The sequence below is a fragment of the Chelon labrosus genome, assembly GCF_963514085.1.
Source record: "Chelon labrosus genome assembly, chromosome: 10".
Taxonomy (NCBI): Eukaryota; Metazoa; Chordata; class Actinopteri; order Mugiliformes; family Mugilidae; genus Chelon; species Chelon labrosus.
Window position 1 is genome coordinate 12,967,523 of NC_140360.1, and position 21,143 is coordinate 12,988,665.

The 21,143-nt window shown below is 40.6% G+C and overlaps 2 protein-coding genes across 6 annotated transcripts in view; both read left to right on the forward strand.

The window, feature by feature from the left end:
* Positions 1–6,515: 6,515 nt before the first annotated feature.
* On the forward strand, positions 6,516–9,715 carry hoxc11a (homeobox C11a; the record flags this gene model as incomplete). The annotated part of the gene is given in 4 exon segments (XM_084554234.1): positions 6,516–6,542; positions 6,544–6,622; positions 6,625–7,380; positions 8,710–9,715. Coding segments are annotated over 4 exon segments (1,095 nt in total). The 3' UTR covers positions 8,943–9,715.
* Positions 9,716–13,795: 4,080 nt separating this feature from the next.
* LOC311494297 (homeobox protein Hox-C10a-like) overlaps positions 13,796–21,143 on the forward strand; it is a 59,181-nt gene continuing 51,833 nt past the window's right edge. For 4 of the 5 annotated variants that reach the window (XM_084553274.1, XM_084553275.1, XM_084553276.1 and 1 more), the window contains exons 1-2: positions 13,796–17,826; positions 19,624–20,894. In XM_084553274.1, coding sequence (XP_084409400.1) covers positions 17,112–17,826; positions 19,624–19,901 — 993 coding nt within the window. In that variant the 5' untranslated portion in view covers positions 13,796–17,111 and the 3' untranslated portion in view covers positions 19,902–20,894. Of the gene's footprint in view, positions 17,827–19,623; positions 20,895–21,143 lie in introns of those variants that run through there. The other variant, XM_084553278.1, reaches the window with a different exon arrangement.

Consider the following 21,143-nt stretch of genomic DNA (forward strand, 5'->3'; position numbering starts at 1 on the left):
GTGCCAAACGAATGGCTGAACACATAATTTTAACTTGAACTTCAACCCAGACTTATCTGTTGTTACTGTTGTGTATGATTTTTTGTGTTGCCTTTTTTTCTTTTAGAGCTCTCTGTCTTTCGCTTTGTTTTGGTTTATGTTGTGCTGGAAACGTTTTTTTCACGTTCAACATAACACTAAACATTACGCTGCGCCTTTACCTACCATCCATTCCTCTCCAAAACTAAAAGGGATCACTGTGTAAAAGCTGGTTGGTCATAGTTAGTTGTGTCTGTATTCTTTCTCTGTAGAATTCATTTAATGCTAAATAAAATAGGAGTTCAAAACCAAAACAAGTCCAAAAACAACTGACGCCTTTGCAGACAAACCTCCAGATATTTGGCTTTGCAGGTTTTTTTTTTTTTTTTTTTTACAATAGGCCTTTCACTGCTCTTGAACACTTTTGACTTTGAGACTGGCTAAATCTGTTTATGGCAGCCTGTCTCCGCGTCCCAAAGGTCAGTGAGCTTCACAGTGCCCTTCGCAGAGAACTTGTGTGGCATGTGGTCTGCGTCCCCCGACGCCCCTCTGCCGTTTATGGCACAAAGCTGGCTAGAGAAATAGAAAGCAATGTCTTTCCTACTAAAGTGTGTGCGGGGGGTGTAGAGTGTTTAGACGTGCGTGGTGTGCGTTTCAAAAGACTGATAATGTGACAAAGAGAGGATAGGTAGGATGCGTAATGTGGAAGATCCATATTCTTTTACTTCTTTCAGAACTGATATCTATTGATTTTGACATGATTTGAAATGAGTTCTCCATGAACTCTATTTGTCTGAAATGTAACGTCTTATCAATTTGTTTTTCAGTAGCGTCGCGTGTACCACAACCCCTAATACGGAGTGTGAGGGTCTCATTGCTGCCTCAAAGGAGCCGAATTCCTCTTAGACCAGTTGTCCCTGGTGGAAAGAAAGACATAACATTACAAAATTGATAGAGATCTCGATTAAAAAAATAGTAACCGCTCTTTCTCACTTTGTTGTTTAGCACTGTCCATTTTGATGTTATCTTTGAAATTATGTGACAATATAGTAAATGGCATTGCTGCATTGGCAGGGTAAGCTTACAGAGTATTGTTTTGTCACCTTTAAATTGCATTTTCAGTATTTTGATTAAATGCGATGATTTCTCTCAGCCAAAATCATACTCGCGTCTCTCCTAAATATTTTGCATTTTGTAAAAGGACTGCTCTTTACTGGCCGACGCTTGGGCCTCAACGCATCGACTGAAGGTCAAGTATGCAACAAAGAGCTGCACAAGTGATGCTACCTGATTAAACTTTAATTTTTTGAATACATGATGGTAAATAAGTAAGTATCATCTCTTAAGGTTTGGTCAGAGTCCATTCACTGCACATGTACTGTAGTTTGGACTTTCCCACATGTATAGGTATTCATATTTAATGTACAGTTTATTTGTGTTTAAAATGATGGGGTCTGCAGAAAAACTGTGGCTCAGACTGCAAAGCAAACATTAGCACTAAGTGTTTGAACAGGTTTTTCAACGATATCTGAGTCTGTAGCTGAAAGCGCAGAGCTTCTATTTTGGGCTCACACACTGAACCACTCCTGCGCAATGCCAGCACAAACAAAAATAATGTATTTTGACCCTTGACGCGAGGATAAACAACTAGTTGGGTTTATAGAAACGTTCAAAACATTATCACAATCAAATTTGTTACATGCTTGTCACTCTGCGGGCAAATACTCGAACACTTTCTGTGATACAGTAAGACTTGGGAACGACATACAATATTAGTTCTTTTTTTAAATGAAACGCGAAACGTTTACGTCTAGGGTCTGACAAAATAATTGTGTATACTTATTGTGCATAAGCAATATTTGTCGAAACATGACTAAAAAAACAGAGTACATTATTTGCACCATAACAAATTCAAAACAAACCCATGCGTAATGCTTCATAGTTCGTGCGTAATGTTGTTCCGTTTGGTGCGTAATTTCCGAAACCAGGCAAAAACAGGTTATTTACGACAGTGAACAATGAATTGTTTTCAAACACTGGACATATTATCGCCGCCTAACTCTAAACGCTGATTAAGATATCTTAGAAGATTAACTGTGCTGATAATGAACGCCCAATAGATGAAGCGCCTAAAAATATATTTTTAAATAAATCGGCATGTGACAGGCCATAGCCCGAAGTACTGTGCTCGCATAAAATGCTCTTTATTCAGACTTTTGTAGAAAAATATTAACCGTGAAGTCAAGATCGCCTTTAGCAAAATGTCAAACACAAGCTTGCTTTTGGCTTGTCTAGAATTTGTTCAAAGATAGATACACTTCCGTGTTTACGGATTCTCTGCTCCAAAGGCTTCCAGGTTTTTCCAGGACATCTAAATAACACACAGGAGCTGAAGCCAGGAGTCACTGTACTGGGCGATTTCCTGTGATGTGAAATCATTTAATACTTCTAATAAAAAAAGTTAACACATTGTTGTGAAAGCTTTATGTCCTAGTGGTTGAAAGTGAAATACACTCTTGAGATTGCTCTAAATGTAACAGCAACACACATCCTTATCTTGTAAGCTATTGTTGCCACCGCAAACGCTTTACGCTAGGTGCATTCAAAAAAAAAAAAAAAAAAAAAAAAAGACTCTTTAGTGTTGCTTGAAACTGTTCGCAGCTCATACAGCCAAGTTTAACTGCCCGACTTACATCCAATTAAACTTATCTAGGCCATGAGGGGACAGTAATATGATTACACAGGCTTCCCACATTTAGCCCTGACTTCAGCTAACTGTGCAGCAGTGTCTTGAACTGGGCCCATTGTGTGTGCGTGTGTGTGTATCCGTGTTTGTGTGTGTTCTGAGTGCTGTATCTTTTGGCACATGCTTTATCGACTGGTAGCCAAAACATTGTAGTATTTAGGAGCACCATTTTCGAGAGTTTTTCTTTACAAGAGGTTGACACCTAGGTTAACCAGTGTAATTATGGTGCTAGGTAGCAATACATAGCTTAAATTCCTTTGGCGCAGTCGTAAAGTTTGTACTTCAACGGTGATATTTAAGCAAGGAATGGCGAAACAATCAACAGAGCATTGTGGCCATCACATACATTAATGGAACCTGCACTTATATTTTTCAGGAGTCTTGATTAAAAAGAATAGGAAGGAAATAATAAGTCGGATATACGGACCATTTTGCTTGCAATCTCTGCATATGCTTAGCCTGCTCATTTGGTGCAACTTAATCAAACTTTCCTGGGTCCTACTGCTAGCGGAATTTCAGCTGCTAGTCGCCTATCCAGGGAAATAAACACATGGTAAACCGTATTCTTTGACTGATGGTCTGAGCGCACTAAGGCGAGAATAGCCAGTGTTTAAACCCTCAGAAAGCGGATATTGCCAAGGGATGGACGATGACTAGCCATATTTTGCCACATTATGACAAATACTGCGACTTTAATGCAGCCAGGAGTCCTATTTCCCATTCGTTAAAACGCCTTAATTCTTATTGAGTATAGTGGAGTCTTTTCATTTTTCCTGTTGTCTTGATCAGGAGATAACTTTTAAATTTTATTAGTGCATCGCTTATTCATACCCTCACATTACTTATTTATCAGGCGCTAATACGCATCACTGGAATGATGATGATGGGGAAATGAATTGACAATGTTGTTTTGGACTGTCTGCCGTGGTTCTGTTATTGCCTGCTGAAAGAAAAGTTTGTAGGTTTTATTTATTGCCTTTCTTTACTTCTGATCAGAGTATTGTTAACATACGGATACATTTTAAATGCCATAACTCAGAGATTTTATTATAGCCAGGGCCAATTTGTATGGCGGCGTTTCAGATTTTAGAAATTCAACATCCCAAATCCAGCGTTTTTATTTATTTTTTAATTACGTAGTGTAATATATATTTCAAACTTAAAGTAGGCAATGACATTTTGATGTGCGAATTATTGTTATTGTTGTGCAACTGCACAACACTAATGCAGCAGCATGTGTCGAACATGTGTCCGTGTAGGCCACAGGCCAGTGTGTTTGTACAAATATTTCCATAGCTGCGGTTGTTGATCTACTAAAAATTACATATGGGCCACAAATTAAAATCACATTAGTGGGTCTTCTAACGCTTTTTCATTATTTTGGATAATTTTAATGAAATATTTGACCTCACAAACCTGTCAAAAAAACTAAATTGGTTTAATTTTGTTCCATTGTTAGTAGATTTTAAATGACATAATTTCTTAAATGTGTAGCCAAATTCAAATTTCAGGGGGAAAAAGCACTGTGCTGTTCGACGTGCGTGAAAACTTAGTGCGCGGGTCCCCTCTCTCTCTCTCTCTCTCTTTTTTTTTTTTTTTTTTTTTTTGCTTTGCAGAATATTTGGTGCTGAAATCCAAATTCCTTTCATTCTAAACGTTTATGGTTTCCTACAGAACAAAGGGATTTAGCCTTACTACAGCTATTCGGAGTTTTATGGTGGACGTAGATAGGGTTTTAGTGGTCAAATTCAAGTGCTGTGTCTGGACAGCTGTCTGCTTTCTTTGTACTTGGATGCAGGATGCATCATGTGAGACAACCTTTTGTCTGTAGAGGTAGTAAACAAGCTAATGCCATTGCCACGTTTTCAGAAATAACGCCTGCAGTGAACTCTGAGCTCCAATGCTTAGGTCTGATGAGGTTGCTTCTTGTTCTTCTCATGGCTGTTGGGAATCACCCAAAACACTATATTTTCTTTCCATTATTTTTCAACAGCACAGGTGTCTCGTAAGAGATTGTAACAAAACGATTGTGTTATTGGGATACTGGGCAATAATTTGAGACTCTATTGCAACATTTAGGAAGCAGCCTATAATCATAAACAATGGGCTATCATATTAATTTCACCTTGTGATGGTATCAGTTAGTCTATAAAGATTCGCAAATGGCCCTCAACAGTACAATTAAAAGTTTACAATGACGCAGGAAATCACACGCAGGCGCATCTTTTCTCCAAACCATTCATTTTATTGCAAATTCTTTTATTCCAAGTCCAGGGAACATGTCATGTCATTCACTCACAGATAAATGTCGACATCGTAGTAGAAAATAAAAATGTTCACAGCAGCTTGGAACATCAGTTGGGACTTGTTTAATTGCAAAGGGAAATGTCGGACACATACTTGGTCAGTGGACCCAGTTTGAATGTCTTTTAAGTAGCCAGTTAATGAGAGGACTAATCGATGCTGTGCTTTAAATCTTATTGACAGAAGTTGCACTCCAAAATATTTAATTTTATTGTCCAAGAACGTATATAATCCCAAAATATAAATCTGAATATTTTCAAGGAAGAGGCTCACACACTGAATATTCTGGCTGGAGTTGTCAATAGCCACTCCACGTTGGAGTAATGCAAAATCCAGCAATTTCAGGGGACTATTTATGTTTTAGTTCTTTTTTGTTTTTGTGAGTATGTGTTTATGTAATTAGGACACATTTTTCCTCTGAATGTGATGCATCGTCCAAGGACTTCATTTGTAGTAGCGATTCGTGCAGGAACTTGAACAGGGAGCATGGGCTTGAATTGCGCAGTTATCCTCCATGGACTCTGTCATGTTCCAAAGTCAAAGGGAGTAATGAGAGTGGGCCGATTACTAGAGCTTGCTCACTCAACATGCATGCTGTGTATTCTGCATTGCTTAACCATTGGTTCAGGTTCACCTCACAACGTAATTATAGTCGTCCACCGCAGCAATGTTTTTCATTTGTTAAAAGACGGAGAAAGAAAACACACGTACACAAATGGACAGCGAGTTAATATGTTGCATAGGTTTAAAGAGATGACCCCGGATCTTTCCCTCTACTATTTAACAGTGAGCTGCAGACCCGGGTGATCACTATTAAAGAATAAAAAAGGGGATCAAACATAAAAAGCGTGAAAAACTGTGTAAAATGTCCAAGGGAGTATCAGTGATACATTCATTGTGGTTTGTTAAACTTTATGTAAAGAGTGAAGCGATGTCTGAGCTCATGGGATTGTTTTTAACCAGGTTATTCCTTATTTGGGTTACATGCATAGCGCTTGTTGCTGTATCGTGTTCTACTTTCTAATGTATTGTGTGCGCAATTGTCAATAATTCCGCCTGATTTGATTAAAAATAACAGTAACACTACTCGAATGGTATTAATCAGGAGATGAATAATAACAATAATAATAATAATATTATTAATAATATTAATAATAATAATCTTACCTTTAAAACGCCAAAACACTATGAAATCACGTCACTGAGTGCACTGTGCAGTTTGTGCTATGTCTTTTTAAGGAGCTGTAGCTGTTTTGCTAGCCTACCACCAGCCCATAAACATAAACACACACTGCACATATCTCTCTAATTGTCATAAGCCAGCAAACAAGGATCTGTTACTGGTTTTCATAGAGCGCCTGTGGTGTTTGGAAATTATTCGTTTGAACCTCCTCGATCTTACCTAAAGCCAACCACTCCTACACATTCAACTCTTCCAAATTGATATATGACAATATCTACTTTCGATCACGTGTCTGCGGGGCGACTTAGACGGATTGCGCGTCATCTCGCCTTCCCAAATTTTTCCCTTCTGCTGCAGCTCGTATCCAAAACATCTATCTATAGTACGGAGTACGAGAGAGAGAGAAAGATGTTTAACTCGGTGAATCTGGGCAACTTCTGCTCTCAGACGCGCAAAGACCGGACATCCGAGTTTGGGGACAGGACGGGCTGCGCGTCCAACATCTACCTCCCCAGCTGCACCTACTACGTCCCCGAGTTTTCTGCCGTCTCTTCGTTTCTTCCACAGGCCCCGTCCCGGCAAATCAGCTACCCTTATTCCACAAATCTGTCTCAGCCGGTACGGGAAGTTTCATACGGCTTGGACCCTGCTAGTAAATGGCACCACAGAGGCAATTATGCATCGTGCTACTCGGGAGAGGATCTGGTGCATAGGGACTGTCTTCCACCATCCACCATGACAGAAATGCTTATGAAGAACGAGAGTGTGTACAGCCACCACCATCACCATCACACTCATCCGGGCTCCAATCACCCCTCCACAGGTTTTTACTCCGGCGTGGGGAAAAACAACGTCCTTCCGCAAGGTTTCGATCGCTTTTTTGAGACCGCATACTGCAGCAGCACGGACAATCAGTCAGACAATTGTTTACAAAAGGGCGAAGGGGGGAAGCTGGAAAGCGACTCCCAACAGCAGCAGCAGCAACAGCAGCAGCCCACAGCCTCTGTACCCGGAGCTCCTGAGCAGGAAAAAGACCCAGAAGATGAGGAGGAACATACAAATTCAGGCTCTTGTACTTCTTCCTCCGCAACAACCAAGGACGGCAACGCCAGCAAGAGCAGCCACTCGAGTAGGTATACCGAAGCTGTAAAATGGGGGAAGGTTAAGGGGACTAGCCCGGTGTTTTGTCGGTCAGATTTTATGTGGAGTTTTATAAGCATTCAAAGGATTTTATTATAACCCTACAAAGCTCTTTCTTGCAACGAGAAGAATTTTTACGATGGGAAAGCGCTTTGAAAAAAGGGGGATGTTATACACAGACGCCTCTATGGTGAGAGTCTGTGAAATTTTTAAGAGAGAGCTATTGTGACAAATGTTAACTTTGATCATGAACTTGCGTTGGGCATTTTAAGGGATTTTCTCGTTGGGCTGCCGGGAGTAAAAACCAATTGGGCAGAACATTGCTTTTGGCGTCTTGTGAATTTTCTTTTAGCACTGGGTTTGCCCGCAAAAGACATGCTGCAAAGAGTATTACACTTTACGGTTAAGCGCGTTCTCTTCTATCTGTCTGTCCAGATAGACGAGAACCGTTTCCCCCGTTTACTATCAGACAGCAAATGAATCAGTGGTCGACTGTTTTGCCTCGTCCACGTTTCAGGAGAATGCATAGGTCTGCAAATTATGCTATTTCCACAACAGCCGCTGCAAAACCTCTGATTCAGTGGTATTTAGATTCCCCTTTGTATTTTACTTCCCTACTGCAAGACCTCCCCTGACATGTTGCTGATTATGGCCAGTATAAAGTAAATAATATGTTAGGATTTGAAGGACTGAAGTGGTTGCTGCACATAGGTCATATTTGGCTTTAGCCTCATGTAGCTCAGCCAGGCTGCAGATACAAGCTAACTGAGACCCGGCGTTTTCCGCTCTTCCCCCCAGAAAACAATAAAGAAATCTATTTCCCCGGTCACCTGTTTGATAAGAAGTTATAGGACCACAGAGGTGTTCAGGGGCCATTGCAGACAAGGGCAGTGCATTTCAACTCACTGCCAAAAGACTGTGTAAATTGTTAGTGTAGCTCCAGAGGAATGTGGCGCATATAATGCGAGGAAATACTTTTGTTGTTGTGTATTTACAACAGATAAACACGTACTTGGAGACTGTAAGTTTACTCCAAGCGATTCGGATATTTAACACTCTTTATGGCTGGTTTATCTGATAGCCTCAGCTACTTCGCTTGATGAATGTAGGCTGAAATATAATCATTGCTATTGCCACTGAAACTGAATTCTTTGCATTTAGAAAGTATTTCGCCCCCTCAGCCTCCTTTTGTTCTTTAAAAAGTAAAAATAAAAATCTCTCTCTCTCTCTCTCTGTATATATATATAATTCCTGTAATATTTCTGGTATTTCCCGTGACACACTTATTTTATTTTCAATATTTTTTTTTTTTCTTCAGGCGCTCCTCGAACAAGGAAGAAGAGGTGTCCATATTCCAAGTTTCAGATTCGAGAGCTGGAGCGGGAATTCTTCTTTAACGTTTACATCAACAAAGAGAAAAGGCTTCAGCTTTCCCGAATGCTAAATCTCACCGACCGCCAGGTTAAAATTTGGTTTCAGAATAGGAGGATGAAAGAGAAGAAGCTGAGCAGAGATCGCCTCCAGTATTTCTCTGGAAACCCCCTATTGTGAGCAGGAGCAGAGGGTGCCACAGTCTTGGGACGGTGGCATTAAGGCCTCCTTCTTATCTCATTGAATTGTAATCGTGGGCATAACCATTTTCTAAAGGAGCCCATATCACCAACAGTGCAATGTTAAAGTGGACAGTGGAAGACATAGGCCTGCATAGGATAAAGTCGCCATTTTCTTATTGTCCCTATACGGGCGGCGATGAATTTCTATAGCTGGTTCTCAGAAAGGCCTACATGGTTAGAATAATCATTTATATGCTGTTCTTGAATATGTCCCTCTATTTATCACGATTCTCCATTGTGTTTATTCTACTGTTCATATAGACATATTTGTTAAAATATCAAATGTAACATACAGTTTGAATCCTTATTGCGCAGACAACGTTTAGCTCTTACCCTTCCTTCTGGTCTATGTATATAGCATATCCTTATCTAATTATTTCTCGACCAGAGTACGAACAACTTATAGAAAATCTCCAGGCTGCATTTTGAGAACTGTGACGTCCAATCTGTGAAAGTATTCCCCCCACATCCCCTGTACAGAGCAGCCTATGCAATGTGCATTTGTGATTGTAAATAGGCGTATGTTGAATTTCCTTTACCTTATCCCTGCTGCTACTTTTCAGTACACTGCCATGCAGCTTTAACAGCTTTAACGCCAACTCTCGTTAAATTATTTGCTTTAAACATTGGTGCTTTGGATTCCAGAGAGGAGGAAACAGATTGCCGGCCTGTGTATCATAAACATAATACCTATGAAATAAACAGAAACGTATAGGCAAACCTCAACGACTTTGTGCTTTTTGTGCTCTTCATGGTCACAGCTACCTTTACTGCTCACGCATTTGTACTTGACTTTTGCGTTTTGTTTTGTTTGTTTTTTTTGTTGTTTTTTTTCGTCTTGAGCCATAGCTTTTTGTAAAAAAGCAACTGCTCCAAATATGTGTATAACCTAAAACTGTTGGCCCACATACAAAACATGTGTACACTTTAAACTTGTGTTAATGACCAGTACATGAGGTTACGCACATTTGCAGTGGTGGATTTGGTGGCGATTGTGAAACCTAGGAGTTGTGTCGGCGGGCCTGCACTTGTCAGATTTTGGGCTATTTTTACGCTTACACCACTTTAAAAGATCATGTTTGAATTTTAACACGCGCGTTAAACGAAGATAGAGCCCAGATCTAAGAATGTAGAGAAAGAGAGGGGAAAGATAACCTCTTTTAGTGCCCACTAAATGGAATCGCCACTCTTGTAGTCTAGACACTGCCATAAAGACAGAGGCACTAAATGGCTATTTTTTTCTCTTAATTGCACCGTCTGTTCGGGGGAAATGGCGTTCACTTCCGCAGTAAATAGTAAACAAGCAAGACTGCATGTCCGAAGGGAAAAAAAAAATAAAAAAACTTGCCAAGAGGTTTCGACATGAACTCGGACTACAACGTCCAGGAAAAAAAAACTCAACGTTTTCTGCTTACAACCATAATATCCAGCATTATTCTAGTAAATCTAGACATTTTTTTGTGTGTGCATATATATATATATATATATATATATATATATATATATATATATATATATATATATATAGTATGACAGACTATATATAATTGTAATTTAACTGAAAAAATCTAAAAGTTTTGTTATTAAGATACAGCATGCATTTGAAATAATGGTCTCCAGTGTTTGAGCTGACACCAAGCTTCAACCTATTTCATCACATGAGTTATGAATAAATAATTGTTGACTAATTGGTCCATGTGTTAGGAGTTATAACAAGATAGCTAGGGGAAAGGAAATCACAATGGCCATTTTCTTTTTGCCCCCAAATGTGTGTGTGTATGTGTGTGTGTGTGGGTGTACCTCATGTGAGCGCATGTGTATTAAGTATGTGTTCCCGTGCACTCAACATATGTGCATGATGATTGCACGTGTGCATTAAGTACAATTTATAATTAAATGTAGTCTTTGAACTTCAATAATGTCAAGGCCTTCACCTTTAACCCGCTGCAATAAAGTGGAATCAAGGAGCCCCTTTAGCCCGGAAATGTGTGCAGCGGCGGAATGGGCCAATGAGAATGAGTGGGAACAGAAAATGGAATGTCTACAGAGACCAACTTTGACCCCTCGCATTAAGCTACAGCAGGTAACTTTGCCAGCTTTAGCACGCCCAGTAAATACACTTTATTGTCCTTGTAAAATCTATACGTTTTCACGCATGAGACGTTTTAAAACATGTTGGTATAAACTGTAGGCCCTGATTTGTTTTCTCTAAGAAAAGAAAACATGTTGGTGTGTGGCTGTTGCAGTGTAGGCTACTTGTCGTAATGGGTGGTTCTGGAAGTGCAAACATGACGGTTTGTGCATGCGCGGCGTGTGTGACTCAGTCCACCCTTTGATTACCGACTTTACAAAGGACTCCAGCACAAGCACAAAAACATATTTTACACTGTGGGCTCCTATTGTTGTGCATTTACGTCTACGCGTGCAGTTGGGGTTACTTTAAGTCGAACGGAGTTTAATGGTTTTATGTGAAGAAAGTAAAGGAGACGAGGAAACTCGCTGTGGATGCATCCAGTGGATCTGCGCTGTTTCGTGCATTTCAACGTGGCAGATGTATTTTATCAACACGAACTGATATCAGACGCAATGAGTGTGTTATCAGGAAGGGGGGGGGCGGGGGGGGCGTTCTGACAAAAGAGAGCCGATGGACACTAGCGGAGATCAAGGCTGCAGGAGCCCCTCTCTTGCCACACCCACCAACCTTGGCCCTGGGACAGTGACGTGGGTAATTTGTAGGTTTCTCCAACACACAACGTCACCAGCAGAGAGCTCCGCAGAGGCTGCTGCAAATGTTGTCTGTCAACCACACGGGGGCCAGGACTCTCCCGGCCTCTGAACTCCTCCGTTTCCTCAACTGGATCTTGAAAACGTTTCCTGAGATGGATGCCTCCGAGACACCAGAATAGTATTATTAGTCGTAGAGACATTCTCTTTGGTGATGTGCTGTGTGACAGAAGGACAGTCCATTCTGCTGGAATGCAGCTCCTGCAAGTCTCAGTCTGCACTTGGGCGCTGTGGTGAAGGAAAATGGCGGTGTGTTTTATGTAGGTGAAGGGGACCGGGGGGGAGAAAATGTAGCTTGGTGCCACAAAAAAAAAAAAAAAAAAAAAAAAAGCAAAATGAATATTAACTAATTTAATCTACAAAATATGAGCAGTAATTCATTTATGGGAATAACCAAGCTTCAGTGAACATTTTATTATTGGATTCAGTGGTAGTGTGTGTGTGTACATCTTCAAAAGATTATTTTTTAGACCTATAAACTTAAACTAAAATAGAATGGGACGACGAGAAATTGAAACATACTTAAACGTACTGAATGACACTGAAGTTGTATTTTCTTGGCAATAAAGTTAACAGCATATATATAAACGCTTAACAAGAAAAAACGTGTAAACATATTTAAAATTATCTCCTAATTTCGTATAGGTCATATTTCGTTGCGCATGGTCTGTTATAATTTATAAATAGTTTTATAATGTATTTATCTCTAATTTCGTTTTGCTTTTGTACATACATGTGGGGGTATTCCTATAAATACTAACGAAGGGGTTATAGGCTATAGAATGGTTTTATACTACAGTGCTCTACTCTCATCTCAGCACCTAACCTGTTCTATTGGGCCATAAAACAGCTCGTCGCTGTAAAACGAGCTCCTGCTAATGCTGCAACGAACTTACTCTCGAAATCGTATTCGCTGGGTGCCATTTTTTTAATTGTCGCCACAAAAATGTGACTTTCTAAAATTCATAGAAGGTTTTAAGCCCGATATGACAGGGCGCGTTTGTGAATGTGTTGGTTAGTGGCAATAACGTAATGCTGGCATATACTTTAAAGGTGGTCATCACTTTGCTTTTTAATTAAGAACTTCCACGATTCTGGCACCGTAAATTAGCAGTTGCGCATGGAGTGGACACAAAGCAGAACCTCCTCACATCCAACTGGAAAGATATTTCAAAGTGGCTGCCAGGAGCAAATTAGTTGTGTCGCCCCAGTGGCTCCTGATTAGTACAATAAGGAAACCCGCATTCCTGCCGTCTACCCCGCAGCATTCAACACCCATACCTGTTTGCATTATGATAACAGCCTCCATGTTCGAAATCAATTGGACGATAATTTAGTGGTCAGCAATGGATGAAGTTTAGACAAGTGTAAAGACCGTGATGAAATACATTCGCAGTCAACTCTCTTTGTGTGTGTGTGTGTGTGTGTGTAGCGAGCAATCCGTGTGTGTGAGGAAATTCCTGAAGGTTTAATGCACACAGAAAATACAGCATGCGCACCCTTTAAAGATACCATGTAAACCATCCTCATTTGAAAGTGAGCAATATTATTATTTATTTTTTTTTACTGAAAATGTTTGGCTAAATGACAAAGCAGGCATCTGCAAGACAGAAAAAAACTAAAATAAGGAAATTAGCAATATTTGAGACAAACTGCCCTCGTGTTTCCATGAGAGAAATGGAGCAAAATTACTTTATTATGGAAAGAGAGCTATGCGCGTTCAACGAAGGATTTATTTTCTTTCTGCGTATTCCTTTTAGTTCTTAGTACTCAGCATGTAAAGGCACTGCAGAGATAGTAAGCATTTTATACTCTTACGTATGTTTTAATGGCCCGCCCTTTGGTCTGTACACCAAAGTAGTTTTTCAGCTGTTATCTCCTCTCACTTCTACCATAAAATTATAACACTCACAATTCTCAGATCTTCTGTCATAATTCGCAATAACAGTGTATTTTATGCTGACATAATCAAACCACACACGCGTGTTTGTCCAAGCTGGCATCATAATATTTTTTTTTTTTTTTTCTCCACATTGTTCTGTCGCAATACTCTTTCCGTGGAACTGGCAGTTCTGTAACTGGTCATTACCATCCCATCTGTGTCATCATGCAAATACACAGTCAACAATCAACAATCACAATGCTGTTCTTCTGTCAGGTGTGTGACATTCCAGCTAGTCTGCTGTTCCCATCAACTTCTCTGGCATGGCATTATAGTACATACTGTCCTGTCTGCGAGATCAGACACCAGGTCTCAGTGTTCTCTCTGCATCTTTTATTTAAATGTTTAAAACTTGTAATTTAAACATTAATGACGTCTCAGTGTGTGCGTGACTATTTCCATGCTATAGGCTGAGCTGGTGGTGGCCTGCAGGCTAGGTGTGAATGTGTCATAAAGCAGTATTGTGTGTGTGTGCGCGCGCGCGCGCGCGCGCGAGTGTGTTGGGCTGGATGCACAAGGTGTGGTTATTTATTATGTGTCCTTGTATGGAGCAGAATGTGTGTGAGCGTTAAAGAATGAAAGGGTGAAAACAGCTAATGCCTGTATTAATTCTTTATTTCACATTTCCCTTACTCAGGGTTATTCCAGTTTGTTTAATGAATCACATTGATTTTCTAATCCCAGGTTATATTTTCCCATGGCTGTTCTCTGCAGCCATGCAACCATACACTTAGGTTTTTCCTCTAACATCAACAACCTGTTATTATGAGAGTCCACATTTTCCTCATATTTGTGGTGAATGTCTGGAAGTGAGGATAACCACAAACACACTGATCAGTTATATCAGATATTTATTTCACTTACGCAGAGTGCATCACATACAAGCAAAGGTTCTGTATGATCTAAAAACGGAACACATCCCAAAGACGCACATTGATCAAGTATGTTGCCCTTGCCTTTGAAAATGAGTCTGAACTGCACCCACACACACATACACACACACGCACAGACAGACAAGCAGACAGACAGACGGCAGGCGGAAGGACGGACAGACTCGCTTAAACCAAACATGAGGACACATGCGAGCCCGCATAACTGTGGTTAAAGAATTCAAGAAACATTTTAAACTGGGTAAACGCACGCCATCACAGTCAGCATTTGGACTTTGGAAACGCTTGCAATCTATGATGTGTTCATGTATTAACAAATTCGTTCGGATCAAAAACTTCAAATGATTAAAAACAAAAAAATAACTATGCGAGACAATTTATTGTTAACCTTAAATATTGTATATGGCCTTTTGAGCATGTTGTATTACTGTGGCCTCTTGGGAGAAAAAAATGGTGTGGCTATTTTGAAACGAGTTATTTGTAGAATTTACGCATCTTAAATGCATGGCATTCGTTCCATGAGATTGCAGCTTTATATTTATATATATATAGCTTTTTTATAATGTCAAACAATCAGCGCTTGACGATTTATTTTCCATGAGATTTCGTACAGTTTATTCTGGATCGTGTATGTTTTAGAAATATAAATCCTCGTCGAGAATCGCATTAAGTTTCGGCTGCAGAGTTCTTAGAGTTTTGTATTCTTTCGTGTAACTACTGGTTATTTTGGACAGAATGAAATGTCCTAAAGCTGAAGCACCAAAACCACAGGCCTAACACAACACCTATCACACTAGAACAAGAAAAACTGAGGTTTTTAACTGAGCCCAACATACGGAGCAAATGTGTTATGTTGGGTCGAAGCTAACTTCACCGCACTGACCTGCAACATTCACAAAAACAGAACAACAGCTTTCACTGAACTGAGTGAAATAGTCAATCACAATGCTGTTTGAGTTTTCCTGCGTTTTAATTTAGATTATAAATAAGTGTCTCTAATGTAGACGGCAATTAGGATCACATTCAGTGTATTTAATGTATGTTTTAAATATCAGTATAGCTGATTTAAATAAAATTGCTGATTTCCGCTGCAACAAATAATTTGTTTAAGTTTGATATACGTTTAAAAATCTAACTTCACTTTACACGAACGGGAGAACGTCTTAATAGTTTTCAGGAGAGAAGGAAAAATGAGAATTATCAACCTTTTAAGTGGCCTCTGTGCATAAATACATACAAATCCGGGTTAATTTTTTAAGGTAAGAACCGTATTTCACGCAAACTCTTCAGGCCTATACCCAGACTGAGATCGTAAACATTGGCAAAAAAAGAAACACGTCAGTAAGAGTGTTTATTTCAGAGCGATAACACTCTGAAATAACATGCAAATCAACAGGAAACGTCCTGAAAATAGGTTATTGTGTTGAACAATAGCCCAGGTAAGCGATGAGTTATTCATTAGGCCGTGAGATGTTTTGTGGTAACAGTAAAAAGGAAAAGAAAAAGAAGCATTGCTCTTAACGTGGTTCTGTTTAATTTTCTTTTTACACAATAATACATATCATTATAGGCCTTTTACTTGCGTACAAATCTCACCATCTAGTTTAGACTTTGTTGCCCATTTCAAATCAAGAACCAGTTAAACAGCGAAACGCCGTGAGTGCACTAAGTTTGTAACCATCTGGCCCAATAAGACTGACGAAGTTCTCCTGGAGTTGTTTGATAATATGAAGAAAGTTCCAAATGAACAATATGAGCGTTCAAATTAAATGTGGCTGTAATTCTTCACAGGCAAAATAAACGCATTTCTGAGGGTCACTGTCTTAAATGTATCCACTCAAATTCAAAAACGAACATATACTGTTCCAGTTTACCGCTTATTCAGTTTACCTTTCAATTTCTGCTGTGATTCTTTCATAAATAACACACCTAGCAGAGCTTACCTTGCTAAATCTGTGGCAACACAACGCAAACAGACACAAAGTGCACTCTGTCTATTGACAAATCCTCGATGGCTTCATCCCCACAGCGGTGACGAGAAGAAAATGACTCGATGACTGAATTAATTTACTTTCAAACATTGAAGTTCTGTGTTGAAATAGAATTAAAATGTTCAAAAGCCACGTAGGAGGGGGGGAAAAAAATCCTGCCGCAGCAGCAGCCTTCCTTTGTTCTTCCTGGTGTGGGCCTGCTGGTCTGACCGGCAGATGGTCGCTAGGTGGCGCCCTTGCTCCATCAAAAAGCCCTTAGGTTTCCCAACTTGACCGCGCTGACGTCACGCCAGTCTGGAGCATCAAGGCCACTTCCACGCCGCTATTGGTCTGAAACTCACATGACATATCTGCGAGCATCCATAATTATGCTACTGATATTTTTGCACCCCCCTCCAAAAGATGTCAGCATCCTACTGTCCTTATTCTCCTCGAGTAATCCCGTAGTTTAGATCAGTGGAACACACTAAGCGATTACCGTGTTGCCAAATGCAAAAAAAATGTCATGTCCGAATAACATAGCGCCCGGTAACTTCCTGATGGATTCCTTAATGGGAGGATCATCTTCCTTCAGGGGTGAGGGTTATTCCAGCAACCCCGGAATGCACATCCACTCAGCTGCAGAGTACGGATTTTCAGTGATGAGAAACATTGGGAAGGTTGGACCATCTTCACTCTCCAAAAGAGACGATCTCACTCCCGGCGCTCTGCCGCTCAGCGGCTTCCAGGATGCGTCCTACCTGTCAACACAGCTGGCCACATGGACCCCAGGCTCCAAAACCAGTAGGGACGAACAACCTGTTGCCCAGTGTTTACAACCCTGCTCGTTTCCAGCGGGCAGCGTCAAAGAGGAGGCGTTTTGTTGCCTCTATCAGGATGACAGCAATAAGAGGAAACAGACAACAGAGCCAGCCACTTACATCCGGCTTGGGGACAATAGCTGCCGGCCTGATCAAACTGCCGCCTCGTCCAGCGGCTGTTTCCAGGTGTTCAACGGAGAGAGGCCGCAGCAGGACGGCCAGCAGTTCCCCTCCGGCTTCTCTCTGACCCACTTGGCGACATCTGTTGAATCAGCAGCAGAATCGACAATAAGTTGCAGCAAGTCGGCGCAGGACACAGCGAGAGATGTTTCAAAGCCAGATGAGAATCAGAGCAGGAAGGAAGAGAAGGCCAAGAGTGACAGCTGCTCAGATAACTCGGACGTGGAATTAAAAGGTATACTGCCATAATACGCCCCCACCCCCTCCCTAACACACATCTACACAAATAACCTGTAATACAAGCATGCACGTGCATGGGACTACAAATAAATAGTTCATTGATTCAACACCTGCACTAGTGAGTTTAGTGAAGTTTTGCGTGTGTATGCTCGTTGCGTTTGTAGCATGGTCTTAATAAGGGAGACTTGTGTTAAACAGCAGTCATGTATGAGCATTTGACAGCCTCTCCTAGCAGGGGTTATGGTGCCCGTGGCATTTAACACCTTTCCATTAATGTGAGAATGTGAGATGGGCAGTTATCATTGAAATAAACACGCTCTCCCTCTCACTCTCTCTTTCTCTCTCTCTCTCACACACACATAGCTACTCCCTCTCAGAAACAGAAACACACATCACTTTCGCTTCCCCTCACTCTCTCTCTTACATGGCACTGAGAGAAGCAACCTTTTTTTTTTTTTTTAAATGCAGCGTTTTATCAGTTAAAATTGGGGGATTGAAACGACATTAACTTCCACCGGTTGAAAATGTTTTCTCACGACTCCTCGTGCTTATTAAAGCCGCCAGGGGTCATTTCTAAATATTAAATTTGATGCGCATCTCATAAACAGACTACATTCACAAGCCTCTGCGTCGACGCAACGGCAATTCATAATAATGTTCTCCATTTATTTATTTTTATTTTTTTTTGCGGCATAAATATTTTAATTCATTTTTTTCTTTGTTTTTTTTTTACATACTAACAGGAGCAGGCTTAATTGTTATATTTTCTACGTTTCAGAAAACCGCAAATATGTACAATTAAAACAACTGTAAATATAAATTTAAAGTTAACGATTGTGGTCATATTTTAAAAACACGGATATTGTTTTTATTATTATAATTATTATATCCTTACTAAACTGATGATAGCTGGGGTTAATGTTACTGTGTAATTTTCTTTAGTTGTTATTTGAAATGCATTCTTCCGCAATCAGCTACATACATGACGATCAACCGGTATCTTTTATTATTATTTTTAATTTAAGTGGAGAATATAGCTATAAAATAGAAATATACTTTTGAGTGTGTGTGTGTGTGTGTCTCATGTCAATCCCATAATACTGAATTAAATGTTTTGGAAATGATTAAATGTTGGCCACACGCTGAGTGCTCACCTCATTTGGGTAATTATTACTGTAACGTGGGTGTGTGTGTGTGTGTTTGCGTGCGTATGTGTGTGTGTGTAACTAATCAAGAAAGAAATAAACTGCAGTAGTGTGATTTTTTTTCCCACCCCCTGCTAATACGGAAGTGCTTTATTTCTTTCCTTTGTCTTTATTCGTTTTTCTAAATCTGACATTATGTTTCCGAGACGCCCTTTTGTTTTGAGATGAACCTCCAAAAAAATCATTTGGCTCCGATGTGTAAAGGTAATAAAGTTTTATGGGAGTCTAAGGTCCAACATAGACAAAAGAAGTGCTTACACATCCCAGTTTGATTTGATCTAATTATAGTTGCAGCCACACAAAAGCAATTTGCGAGCAGCAGGGATTGTAGCAAAAGGTGCTATGCTCTGTGTTGTTCATTTGTTCAAGTGAGAACGAAGAATCCACACGCAGGTAAAGCTCTCGTTATACGCTACTCATTTTGATGCATTTTAACCTATTGAATGTGCATTTGAGATATGGGCGTGTACATGTAGCATCCAGTGTGTTGATGGAGCTAATATGGCTGCAGTGGGATCTCTGCACAAACTGACTGGCAGGATTTGGACGCAGTTGCTCATTGTTGTATTTGTCTCTCTCTCTGGTAGATGAATTATCCGCGGAAAAGACGGCGGGAAGCTGGTTAAAAGCCAAAAGTGGCAGGAAGAAGCGGTGTCCCTACACAAAGCACCAGACGCTGGAGCTGGAGAAGGAGTTCTTGTTCAACATGTATCTGTCTCGGGAGCGCCGCCTGGAGATCAGCCGGAGTATCAACCTGACCGACAGACAGGTCAAGATCTGGTTCCAAAACAGACGCATGAAGCTGAAGAAGCTCAACAGGGAGAGCAGGGAAAGGGAGCAGGGGCCAGTTTACAACTACTCCTGAAGACATTTTAAACAAAACACACACGCACTCACACAAACACACACTCACACTTACTCAGACACAGACACGACAGGCACAGATATAGACAGACATGCATGTGTTATTTCGTAATGCATCTTATAATCATTTATCAAGTTCTCTTTATGCGCACAACAAACTCCCACACAGACACACATACACATAGTGCCTTCCTATTTATAAGCTGCAGCTTGCAGCAAGACTTGAGTTCCAGGTGAACACTTGCAGCATTGGAACACCGAGGTGCTTGTAATGATGATTAGAATATAACACGAACCAAAGTAAAGGAGGAGGCAGCATATAAATAACCAGTGGCATGTTGTCTATTATGAATGTTTTGCCACTTGTGCTGCTTCTTCGTTGGTGTCTGTTGCATTTTTGTGCAACAGTGTAATGTGCATGCACAAGATGATATTAAGCTATGTCATGGTAAACGATTCCAAAACAATAAAGGGAAAGGGAAATGGTAAGGTATGACCAACTTTGTCCTTCCCCTGGCATAGTGGTGAAAATGAGAGGGAGGGAGAGACACTGCGGATGAGAGAAGGAGATCATGGCAGTTTTAATAGAAGTGAGAGACCATAACGTTGATTTAAATATTATCCAGGTGACCACAGTAAGTCAAGGTCATAAAATTCTAATGTCAGGTTCGCCCTGGAAAGCGTTGGGGGTGGATTTTATGATCTGCAAATATAATGTGCTGCAGCAGTAAAGATGCGTTTAAAGGTGTGTGTGGAGGAGGGCTAATCCACACAGTAGAGACTGCAATGTGCAGGATCCAGCCGGGGCGCTGGGCTGGAAGGAGCAGCCGCCTCCGCCCGGGATAATGGAGCTTCATGGGAAGGGGAGATAAGGAAGATGGTGGATAAAAGGGACAGGGACCGCGATGGCTGCAGGAACAATAATAACAGGCGTCACGGCAAACACGTGGATAACAACGCGCACCTGGCAAGCGTCTGCAGAAGGCAAGTGAAGGTAGGACCCGATTTTGCTCAGTATTTTTTATTTATTTTTTTTATTTCCTGTTTCCCACATCTGCCTGGGGAGCTTGCTTGACAGCTCATGTGGCAAGCACGGTGCTCGCCTGCTCATGTCGGCAGTTTAAATGAAGTTGTTTTGCAATAATCTGCGTGCTGCTGATTACTGTTCTCTTCCTCTCTTGAGGCATAATGTTGCTTGCTGATTGTTTGCTTTATGTTTCTGGATACTCACTGTGACGGGATA